Source organism: Asterias amurensis, chromosome 9 (assembly GCF_032118995.1).
Source record: "Asterias amurensis chromosome 9, ASM3211899v1".
Lineage (NCBI taxonomy): Eukaryota > Metazoa > Echinodermata > Asteroidea > Forcipulatida > Asteriidae > Asterias > Asterias amurensis.
This window is the reverse complement of record NC_092656.1, coordinates 9,818,455-9,830,558: the sequence shown is the minus strand read 5'-3', so window position 1 is coordinate 9,830,558 and position 12,104 is coordinate 9,818,455. Positions and strand designations below refer to the sequence as shown.

General features: G+C 36.3%; 1 protein-coding gene across 2 annotated transcripts in view; it reads left to right on the top strand.

Moving 5' to 3' along the window:
• The window catches only part of LOC139941949 (sodium/calcium exchanger 3-like), a 74,122-nt gene that overhangs the window by 20,767 nt on the left and 41,251 nt on the right, over window positions 1-12,104 (top strand). For both annotated transcript variants that reach the window (XM_071938595.1, XM_071938594.1), the window contains exons 4-5: window positions 5,604-5,651; window positions 9,756-9,839. In XM_071938595.1, coding sequence (XP_071794696.1) covers window positions 5,604-5,651; window positions 9,756-9,839 — 132 coding nt within the window. The remainder of the gene's footprint in view (window positions 1-5,603; window positions 5,652-9,755; window positions 9,840-12,104) is intronic.

The window sequence follows — 12,104 nt, the reverse complement described above, 5'->3', positions numbered from 1 at the left end:
GCGTTGCACATAATGGCATGATAAAACTGAAACTATCACAGTAGTGTCAATGTGTTGCTCGCTCTGCAATTGTCACGACTATATGTACGACTGAATAGAAAACACAACTTCACATTTAGTTAAAAACTCACCTTCAAATCGGATCTATATCCACTGGACAACCCCGCTCGTCACAGCCACTCCTCCACTCGCCATGTTGGAAAATATCTTTGTTCTACTGTTTAATGCCCAACTTTTTGGCAACTCTTTAATCGTAGTGCGCATGATCGGACGATTTTGACCAACTAATGTGCATAATTTTAACCAACAATCGAGATTAATTAAAATTACCAAAAAGTTGCCCAATAAATAAGCAAAAGTGTAACCAACAGTTATGATGAATTCAGATTACGAAATATTTTCCCAACACTTGCCCAACTTTTGTTCCGCTTTTTAATCAAAGAATGGGCAAACAAAATGTTTGCCCGACAAGACCAATTATTTGTTTTGTTGGGCAATTATCGACCAATAATTGTTGAAGTTACTTTGCCCAACAAATGATTTGACCAACGTTTTTGCAGTGTAGGCAAATGACGGAGGTTAAAGGCAGTGGACACTATTGATAATTACTCAAACTAACTATCAACATAAAACCTGTGCTTAGGGAGAGGTTAATAGTTTATTGTGAGAAACGGTTCCCTCTGAAGTAATGTAGTTTTCAAGAAAGAAGTAATTTTCCACGAATTTGATTTCGAGACCTCAGATTTAGATTTTGTGGTCTCGGAATCAAGCATCTGAAAGCACACAACTTCGCGTGACAAGGGTTTTTCTTTCATTATTATTTCGCAAACTTTGACGACCAATTGAGCTCAAACTTTCACAGGTTTGTTATTTGTGCATAATGTTTAGATACACAAAGTGAGAAGACTTGTCTTTGACAATTACCAACAGTGTCTAGTGTCTTTAATCTGCAATTTCAGGCAACGATGTGTTGGCTAATGAGTAGGCTACTAAAACCCCACACTCACAGACTTGGAACCAAGTCTAATTTCTCATGAATTTTCAAACTCGGATATTTTACCCCTACTTCTATCATGCCTGCACGGGGACATGTTTGCTGATGATGACAAATTATTATCAACAAATTATTGGGGGGGGGGGGGGGGGTGGTAGGGATTCGAGAGGTGGCAGCAAAGTTTATTGACCATCAACGTCAGTACAGTAAATGGTTTACAGCTTTTAGTTGCTACGAAACATTAACTACGTTTGTAGATTTGATACCATGGCAACAAGATCAGTGAGCTCGTTTGCAGGATGATGGAACGACGATGTTATACAAAAACAGTAATTTCGAAGAAAAAAACCAATGGATGTTTCTGAAATAATTGCTTTGTTCTTTCCTGTGCATGTAAGGCATTTGTTTTGAAACTATAGTGGAGGTCATTAATGATAATTAGGACTCCTCTATGCCCCCCCAGGGCCCAATGCCGAATTTGTTATTTTATTTTTTTGTTTCAAGAACAACTATCTTGGGTTTCCTCCAACAAAACTTTCGGTTTTTTTTTTCACCAGGGGGTGTACATTATGTAGGTTGAAATAATGACATTTATGGGAATCTTTGTTAGCAAACAAAACTTACTTGTTAGCGAGCTGTTGACAGTTATATAAAACATTGTGAGAAACGGCTCCATCTGAGATAACGTAGTTTTTTAGAAAGAGGTAATTTCTCACTCAAGTGTTAAAAAGCCTGAAGCCTTTTAGGTATCTGAAAGCACACAAAATCTGTGCAACATGGGTGTTTTTTCTTTCATTTTCTCGCAACTTCGATGACAAATTGAGTCCAACATTTCACAGATTCGTTATTTTATGCTAATGTTGGGATACACTAAGTGAGAATACTGATGGGACCACAAATATTGCTTAACAATGCTCTGCTTAGCAGAAATGGGCATGATACCAGCCGCAACATTATATGGTGTTTTGGCTGGTAACCCTTTTCTGTTCATCATAATTTTGTTGTGCTTATGTACTTTCTTGTGCCGATAGTGTAATCAGCTGTCGATGTCCAGCCGTCGATTTCACAAAGAGTTATAGGAATAGTCCTAATTAAGGACTGGTCCTATGTGATATTAAAAACTGAAGGTCAGTTAAGTCTTACGCTAAGACGAATTACTTGTCCTAACTCGAGATAAGACTAGTCTTTAACTCTATGTGAAATCTACCCCTGTTCCTTTTACCAGACCCTGATTGAAGCGAGTTCTTATTCGTCGACCTGATTCTTGAATTGGAAAAAAAAAAAAAAAAAAAAAAAACCTCAGCCATGCGAGAACAATGCGAGAACAATGGACCAATGGTGTCAATTGTTTCAGCCTCAGCTCACACACTAGCGTGTCCGTTCTGAACAAACCCAGTGAGACCATGGCCGGAAACAAATGGGTCCGTTTGTGTGAAGGATATGGCCTTATCTGAAGAAAGTAGCGAACGTATCTTTTCATTTTCAAGTGTCTTTTATGTCAGCTTGTGGGCATTCAGACGTGATGATGGACCCATTTTTCTTCTCTCTTCATACTGTCTCCATTTCTGTTGATACACGAGATATGGTGACCGAATAATTTCTGATACTCTCGCGGCTCCCCTTGGCTTTTCACTATTTAAGTGTGCATTGTTGTCCAAATTTAATACCACAGACAGAGGTGTGCACATTGGTGCCGTGAACAATCTGATTTGATGAGGATGTTACGTACTATGTTGCCACAGTAACGGCATTACATGCACATGTTAGAGGCTCTCTAACATTTGATTATCGTAAAAATGTACTCTCTCTCTCTCAAAAAAAAGGGGGGGGTCCGGTACTACGAGATATTTGAAAACAAATGTGATCTAATAATAATGTGTCAATGTGGAGATTTTAGTCTTCAACACACGCAATGAAACGTATTGCATTGTGTCACGACAGCAGAATTGGTTCAATATTGTACATTGTACATTCAAATAGGTTTGTACAGTGATGTCTACCCTGTTGGACATCGATATTGGATATGGGACATTCACATAATGTTTGTACAGTGAATGTTTTCTTTGCTAGTTCGATATTGGACACTGTACATTCAAATGTAGTTTTTGTACAGTGAATGTCTACCTTGGACATCGATATTGGATATTGGACATTCACATAGGTTTGTACAGTGAATGTGTACCTTGTACATCGATATTGGATATTGGACATTCACATAGGTTTGTACAGTGAATGTGTACCTTGGACACTGTACATTCACATAGGTTCGTACAGTGATTGTCTATCTTTGCTATTTCGATACTGGACAATGTCCATTTTTTAGGTTGTACTGGGAACGTGAATGTGAGTGCCCAATGTCCAATATCGGAAATACAAAAGAGACATTCGCTGCACAAGTCTCTGTTAATGTGCAATATCGACAAGTAGACTAGACAAACTTACGTGAACGGACCTCATCAAAATGAAAGATATACATTCACTTTAAAAACCTCGAGGTGAATGTCCATTAAACTTACAGGGTTTGATGATAATGATAGCGGAAAGCTTCCCTTCAAATATTACTTACCGAGGTGCTGCAGTTTTTGAGAAATGAGTAAAACAATGTCACGAAAATACGTTTGTAAATGATTAAAGTAATTTTCGTCGAGCGAGACAAAAAATATTTTCATGACATTGTTTTACTCATTTCCACAAAACTACACATCCTCAGCATGTAATGTTTTCAGGGAAGCTTTCTACTGTAATTATCTTCAAACTGTGTAGGTTTAATGTAAATCTGTGGACATTGTGTTTGTTGTCCTACAAAAGTTACATAGACCCTTTAAAGGCAATGTATGTATTGGTAGTTGAAATAACAATTGAGACTATAACATTATCTGACTTCTATCACATACACAATGATTATGGAAAGCCCATGTTAATGCTGGCTTTCCACGCAACATTTGAATCTTTATTGGAATGGTCTCAGAACCTTCCTGAAGTATTGCCCTTAATTAGAGCATTTTTCACAGCCTTCCACTCGCCACTTCAAACCAGACAGTAAACATGTGAAGTCGAAGCGATATTTACTGTGAAAATACAACATGTATGTGACGTCTTATTGTTCACCCATTATCACAAGGGGTTGACTTTTAGACATCAAATATTCGCTGTGAGATGTGAGGGGAATTTGTGTTTACTTCGGAACTTTTTCATAGTTATCTCGCAACTCCGACGACCAATCGAGCTCAAATTTTCACAGTTTTTTTTTTTTTTTTTTTTTTTTTCATTTTTTTTCATGCATATGTTGAAATATATTAAGTGAGAAGACTGGTCTTTGACAATTACCAATAGTGTCCAATGTCTTAAAGTAGAGCATTGTGCTAAGCAAATTGCTTTGTCAAGCAAGAACTAGGTGGGGCACCAGTTGCAGCAATGATAACTGTATGATATTCTTGCTGGTAACCCATCTTGATGCTAAGTATGATTTCGGTTGTGCTTTACAAGTTGTTGTACTTACAGGCTTTATAAAATTGGGCCCTGATCAGAGCGCTCGACGCAATATGGCCGTGTGGTTTTACCTCTTATTTATGTATGTCCGAGGGATCAGATTGCTGTGAATTACTCAAAAGAGCTACTTCAAAACTCTGAATCTTCAAGCTAAGACCTGAACTCTATATTGATATTAATGATTTACATGCATTTTAAGTCGCCGAGTATTTTTTTAGCCCAGTGTTTTGGTTTGTTTTTAATCGTGAGTAATTTGACGATTTTTTTGTCAACATTTGTTAAACCGAATTGTCAAGGTTAGACATTTCGGACATGTTTCTGAATTCAAAAAATCATTGTTTAGATGCCAAAGTTTTTATACTCTTTGATCTACTTCAAGCGTTGAGGAAACCTCTTAGCAAGATATGACTGCGGCCTCAACTTGGCAACCTTGGTCATTGTTGTCAAAAGAAACCATTACTTGTTTTCTGTCGTTATTTTGTCCCTCCCTTTTAAACGAATTAACTCCCGATTCCATCAAATTTCTTCCGATGACCATTAAATCTCCCCTTTGTGTCCATCTAAATTCAATTAAGTTACCACCAGTCTTTTGGTTTGTTCTTTCTTAATTCAATTAACTTATCATCGGTCTTAAAGCCTGCCTTTATTTTCCCCGGAAAGGAAATCCACAATTATAATTGTTGGAGGTTTTATTTGAAGAAACAAATGTTTCTCTTTTCTCTTTAACTGTGTAGCTTAACAATAGAAACAATTAAATAGATTATCAAGTTGAAGTTAAACACTTGTGAAATCATCAGAAACGATTTTGCTGTTTGATCTTTCTGTCATAGAATTAGCAACAGATTATATTTATTTTTATTTTTTTAAATGTACACAATGATTGCACGGTAACGATTACATGGTAATATCAAAGTATAAACATTGCTTTAACGTTCATGCAGTTTGGTTATTAATTGCACAATGGGGGTGTTTTAAACACAATTTATTGGAGTTATATTGCGTTACGTTGCATCTTTGAAATCTTCATTAGCCAATGAGTCTCCTGATTGCAATTATTTGAGTCCTTCATCACTAAAAAAAACATTACAATTTTATGTGTTTGTTTTCTTTCCCAAAACAGTCAAATGAACTTGAAAGCAGTTGCAGAAGAGAGAACAAATGACATGCTGTAAGTATCCTTTCCTTTTGACAACTTCTCATACGTTTCTCATGATGGTATATCAGGGCCCAAATTAACAGAGCTGCTTAGCGGCCGACTTTTTGCTTACTCTGCGAGTTTCCATTTCATAGCGATGCCAACCGTAACCGTAAATACGTGCCCACTTTCCAGTGCTTATACTGAATGGAAATTTATACAGAAATGTCACAATGCACATGCATGGTGAACGCTCAAGCTAGCCGCTTAATGTTCATGCTAACCTGTGAAATACGCTTACACGTAAGTAAGTTTGTCTGCTACAGTAAGCACGAAAACTTGCTGATCGTTAAGCAGCGCTTGGGAAAATTTGCCTTTTCATTTTATTTTGTTTAAGGGGGGGGGGGGATTTTTGTGCGTGCATGTAGGAAAACATAGGGAGGATCAACAGCGAAATTTCCATCAATAACTCTAATTGTGCACTGTGCTTTTACCCCACAGACAACTTAAATTAGACATGTCACCTGAACAAATTATTAATCAAGTTATGCAAAATTAAGGAGGGCAGAAATCACACTGACTTAATTTCTTAATAACTGTATACTATTACCTCACAGACTACTTTTTAGAAAGTTTCACCCCAAACACATTAGTAATCGAATCATTGGACCGTGTGGATGACATGAATCAAATAGACTTTAATAATTTGAACTAAAAAAATCACAATCGGGAAAAAGGCAAACAGTGACAATTGTAAGGGATGACATTTATTTATAAGTAAGAGAGTTGACTGGTTTAAATTTTATTTGGAGACTCTCTGATTTTACCTCTCCGTTTTTACTTTGGTGTGGAACCCTAATTGCTCATGTATTCAATATTCACTCTTACGTAATCACTTATCCAGTCACTCATTAACTCTTGACACCGTATCCCTCTCCACATCAAAGCAATTAAGCTGCATGGCTATACTACTCTCCAAATTATATCCATGACAGGGGTTTGTAGGAGTGGTGATGGGGAAGGAGGGGGGGGGTCTGTATACCCTCATTAATCCATTACGTGGTAGTGGTTAATCGATTGAGTGGCAGTCTCAGCCTGTAAAACTAATTACGTATCCTCCTGGGTGGAGAGAAGCAATTATGATCGATGATTTACCTGTCCTTCGGTTCACGCTGTGAGGCCCTTTTTTAATCCATCGGAAAGAGATTACATGTATGACTCTACTAATTCATGGCTAAAAACACCTTATGATTCGCAATGTCTGTATCGGCTCAAAGACTGAACACTCACAACTGAACATAATTTGACACGAAGTTGTTTTCAGCATAATGCACCATACAGCGGAACAAATCGTGTAGACATGTCTGGGATGGGATTTGTTTGATATCATTTTTGTGCACAATAAAAGAGCCACCCTAAAACATGTTACAACACTTATACATGGAGACAATAGTTAAATAAAATCAAAACTTACGGCTTTCTCCCGAAGACGATCAGAGCAAACTGATCGAAACGTCTCACACTAAAACGACTCACACTAAAGCAACGCAGTTTTGAGAAAGAGGTAACAAGTTTTCTCACTAAAAAATAAAACATATTTGAATCCGAGAAAGACCAGGCTTAAAGCCTTTTCTCATGCATCTGAAAGCACACTAATTTGTACAACAAAGGTTTTTCCCCCATTATTTTCTTTGGAATTCGATGACCAATTGAGCACAAAATTCCACAGATTATTTATGAATATGTTGGGATACACCAAGTGAGAATACTGGTCTTTGACGATGACTAAATATTGTGTCCAGTGCCTTTAAGAGTCAGCAAGAAACATGTTTTTGCATGGATTGTAATTTGTGTTTTTATTTCATAATACACCCAGAAGTGAACTTCATGAAAAGCAAATTTGCACAAATTTTTGGTGTATTTGATATTTTTGTTTAGTTCATCTGGGGGTAATTCTGCCTGTAAACTAATTAACGTTGGATAATCAAAAGAAACTTTACAATGTGCGCAGTAGTGGATTTTTTTCTTCTATAATTATGTCTGCCTCTCGCTCGGGTAGTAACCATGAAATGTTTTTTTTTATTATTATGTAACTTTGATTATTACGTCTCGTCTCGCGAGAATTCAATTTCAAGTAAAAAATGTTTGCATTTTTGTTCTCGTTTTCTCCATTTATTTTTGAGGCATCTGTTTATATGTTGTTGTTTTTTTATTTATTTTTTTATTTATGTAATTTCCTTTCTTGAAGATATGAGTAATTTGATTTGTGTTCTCATCAAGGGGGGAAATCATATTAATTTTTTTTTTCAAAACAAATTATTGGGAAACATTGTTGTAATTGTAGTTCCGGTTCCGCGCAATGCACGATATCTCATAGAATGATCATACAATGAAAATAAAATGTTGTATTATTATTATTATTATTATTTTTTGCACGCTATAGGCTATATTTTGTTATTAAGTGTACAGTACAGCAAACAAATAACGGGAAATATTCAGATTTTTACTATTGAAAGCAGTATTTCTTGTTGTTTCTTAATGTACTGGATCATACACAAATAGCTTGTTTGTTGTGCATTGCGCCTTCTTCGCCATCTGTCCTTTTATGTGTCTACCTTTATGGTGTCTTCCTCAGAACTAAAACAAGAAAACACGTTCTCGACTCGACGTACACACTTGCTCCGGAGCCCAATATCATTAAAAGCCCTCTATTATAGTGTACATGTATGTGGGTTCTATGGGTTCTTGGTTCTAAGTGTTCCCACGCAGTCTAATTAACTTTCCATATACGTATAATTTAGTTGGTTAAAGGCACTGGTCACTGATGGTAAATAATTGTTAGCATCAAAACTTACTTTGTAACGAGAAATGGAGAGCCGTTGATGGCATAACACATTGTGAGAAACAGCTCCCTTTGAAGTAACGTAGTTTTTGAGAAAGAGGTTATTTCTCACATAACTGCTTCAAAAAAGACTCCAGAATGCACGCACATTTTGCAACAAAGGTATATATTTTTCTTTCATTATTCTCTTGCAACTTCTATGACCAATTGATTCCAAATGTTCACAGATTTGTTAATTTATACATTATGTTGGGAAACAACAAGTGAGAGTTCTGGTCTTTGACAATTACAAAAGGTGTCCAAACAACTATGTTTCCCTTAACTTTCAATTTACACTTATCTTTGGTTTTGGTTTACTCTTGAAATATATTATCTGTCTTAAAATGACAGAAACGGAGCCTGATCTCCCGAGGAGTCGGAAGCAGTTAGCCGGAGACATTTGATACCGTCGTTTTTTAAATGTAGACCGCCATAATTTCCCCAGTGGATGGGTTTTAGATTGACCGTAGCCGAGAATCAATGTAATACCTCTACCAATCAGTCTAAAGCTTCTCCTTGTAGAAGTTTCAAGGGAACCCGAGCTGTTTGTCGATTTTTAAAATTTTCATGTTATAAGTCGGGGAAAATATTAAACTTCTTCAGTATTTATACTACAAGGTTAACATTCACTATTTGAATGTCAAATGTTCAACATTCAACATTCATGTGAATATCCAACATCCAATATCAATGCACAGCCCCAAATATGGACATTCACTGTTTAAACCTATTTGAATGTCCAATGTTCTCTATCAATGCACAAGGTAGACATTCACTGTACAAACCTTTGTGAATATCAAACATCCAATATTGATGCACAACTCCAAAGTAGATATTCACTGTACAAACTTATTTGGATTTCCACTGTCCAATATCGAACAAGCAACAATGATATTCGCTGTACAAATTTATTGAAATGTCTAATGTCCGATATCTAAAAGGCATAGAACGATCTATACATCAGTTGTACGTAGAGAGTAACCAGAAAACTATGCATCTGAATTGTTATCTAAATTCTGACAAGAAGTATAGTGTAGAAAGCTTTAACAATACTTAAGACTATACTATCTGTATTTTAAAGGCAGTGGACACTATTGGTAATTACTTTAAATAATTATTAGTATAAAACCTTACTTGGTTACGAGTAATGGGGAGCTGTTGATAGTATAACACGAATATAACACGTAGTTTTAGAGAAAGGAGTAATTTTCCACGAATTTGATTTAGAGACACTCTCTTCTTTCTTTTCTTAACAGTGTCTTGAAGGATTTGGAGGCAGGTCCAGAGGAAGGGAGGTCTGACAGGACGGATGAGGAGAAGCAGCAGTTTGCCAGAGCCAGGTAAGATATTATAACGCTAATATATTTATACCGCGCTCAATAATTAATAGCGACCCCCCCCCCCCCCCATTCCACATTGTGCACACCCACCAACTAATTGGGTTTAGAGTGAGAATTTAACAATTGTTCCAGTTTTGCTGATGTTTTTTTCACATCAGCGTAAGCTTGTCAGACTAAAACATCATTAAAAATTACCTTCAAAATTAAAAAGGTTGCAATATCAATGTTTTGAAATACCCCCCCCCCAATTATAATTCCACATTGACACCATCGTGCACAACCAAAACTGGGTTTCAAGTGAGACATTATTAACTGAATTAGTTTTGCAGCAGTCGATTTCACGAAACGCTAGGATTAATCCAATCTCGAGTTAGGACGAGTAACTCGTCCTAACTTTAGGATTAATCTTAAGGTCTGCATGCTACAGTGCAGGGTTGGGACTCGTCCTAAGTCCTAAGATTAATCTTAAGTTAGGATGAGTTTGGTGAAATCGACGGCTGATGTGTTTTGTATGCTATGCACAAAGCGTGTCAGACTGAAAAATCATAGAAATTAACCTTTCAGGAAGTATGTTGTAAAATTAATGTTGTGAAGTTTTTATTATGTATTTGTTTTTAGGGGGACGCATTGTTTTTGACATTTTTCTAATTTTAATGGGACAATAATATAGAAGAAACCAAAAATCATTATTGTTGAAGTTGTAGTCACTTTTTAAAATGTTGTTTACTTGGTTTATTAACAAGATCAGTCACTGGCATTGTTGAAGTTTGTCTCTTTTTAACTATTTGTGTTGTATTTGTTTATGTATTTGTTTGCTTATTTATTATATTTGTGAATATATATATTATTTTATAATTTTAGTCGTTAGTATTTTTTTTTAAACAAGGTTTTTTGGACGTTGCTCTTTCTTAGGTATCAAGTAGGCCTAGGCATATGGACGTTAACATATTTGTATTTTTTTTTCTTCTTTTGAATGGAGCTCTAAGACTTCGTTTATTCATCACCAGTGAAAACAAAGTACAAACATCCGTAGTGGAACATTGAAACATACTGTTAAATCAATACATTAAGGATACAAGAGGCTAGTTAAAGGAACACGTTGCCTTGGATCGGACGAGTTGGTCAAAACAAAAGCGTTTGTAACCGTTTTTTATACAATGCATATGGTTGGAAAGATGTTTTAAAAGTAGAATACAATGATCCACACAAGTTTGCCTCAAAATTGCTTGGTTTTCCTTCTACTGTGCGAACTAACACCGTCGGCCATTTATGGGAGTCAAAATTTTGACCCCCATAAATGGCCGGCGTGTTAGTCGACGAGGTAAAAGGAAAACCACGCAATTTCGAGGCATGTTTGTGTGGATCATTGTATTCTACTTTAACAACATCTTTCTACTCATATGCATTTCATAACAAACGATTTCAAACGCTTTTCAAAGACCAACTCGACCGATTCAAGGCAACGTGTTCCTTTAAAAGACCATGAACAAAGGTGATATTACATATCAAACAACAAGAACATCAAAACATGATAAAAAACGTTCAACTTAAAACGAACGTAAAGGACAGTAACTGGAAAAAGTATATACCTCTCCGCCCTTAGTAGAAATGATCTTTGTATTTACTTGAATAGTTTAGCTTTATTTGGCTATTTTTTTCACAGCCATCATCAAGACAAAAAACTATGCCTATACATTATTTACTGATGACGGAGAGTGACTTTTGTTCCTAATCCAAACCAAACTGTATCCCGAATAATGGCACAGAGGAATCCATTAGTACGACAACTGCATTACCAATGAGCCATTTGTAAGCTAGATTTGAATATCAGTTGGTTACAATGCCTGGCGTAGTCTTAGACTGGTACTCATTTGTGAATCCCCCAGACTAATTCCAGTGTTGCTAAGTCATATGGTTCCGGGCAACGTTACGCACATCAGAGACGTTGGACACCGCTATTAAAATGTATTGTATCACTTGGATACCATATTCTTTGCTAACCATATAGACCATTCTATTGCATCCGAGTTTGGAAAACTATGGAAAGCCATAAACGCTAAACAAAAACAGGTTGCTATGCGCAGTCTTGATGAATTTCAAGTTGAGCTCCCACATGCGACCAGGCAAGTCAAGGTACCAGACATTATTCACGTGTAATCAAGCAAATGGTTGTTGTCTTCACAGATTAATATGTGAAAATGTAATAATTCTTTCTCAATCTTAAAGTTGCATTGCCTGATTTGTTTCCAGCATCCAGTACTGTTA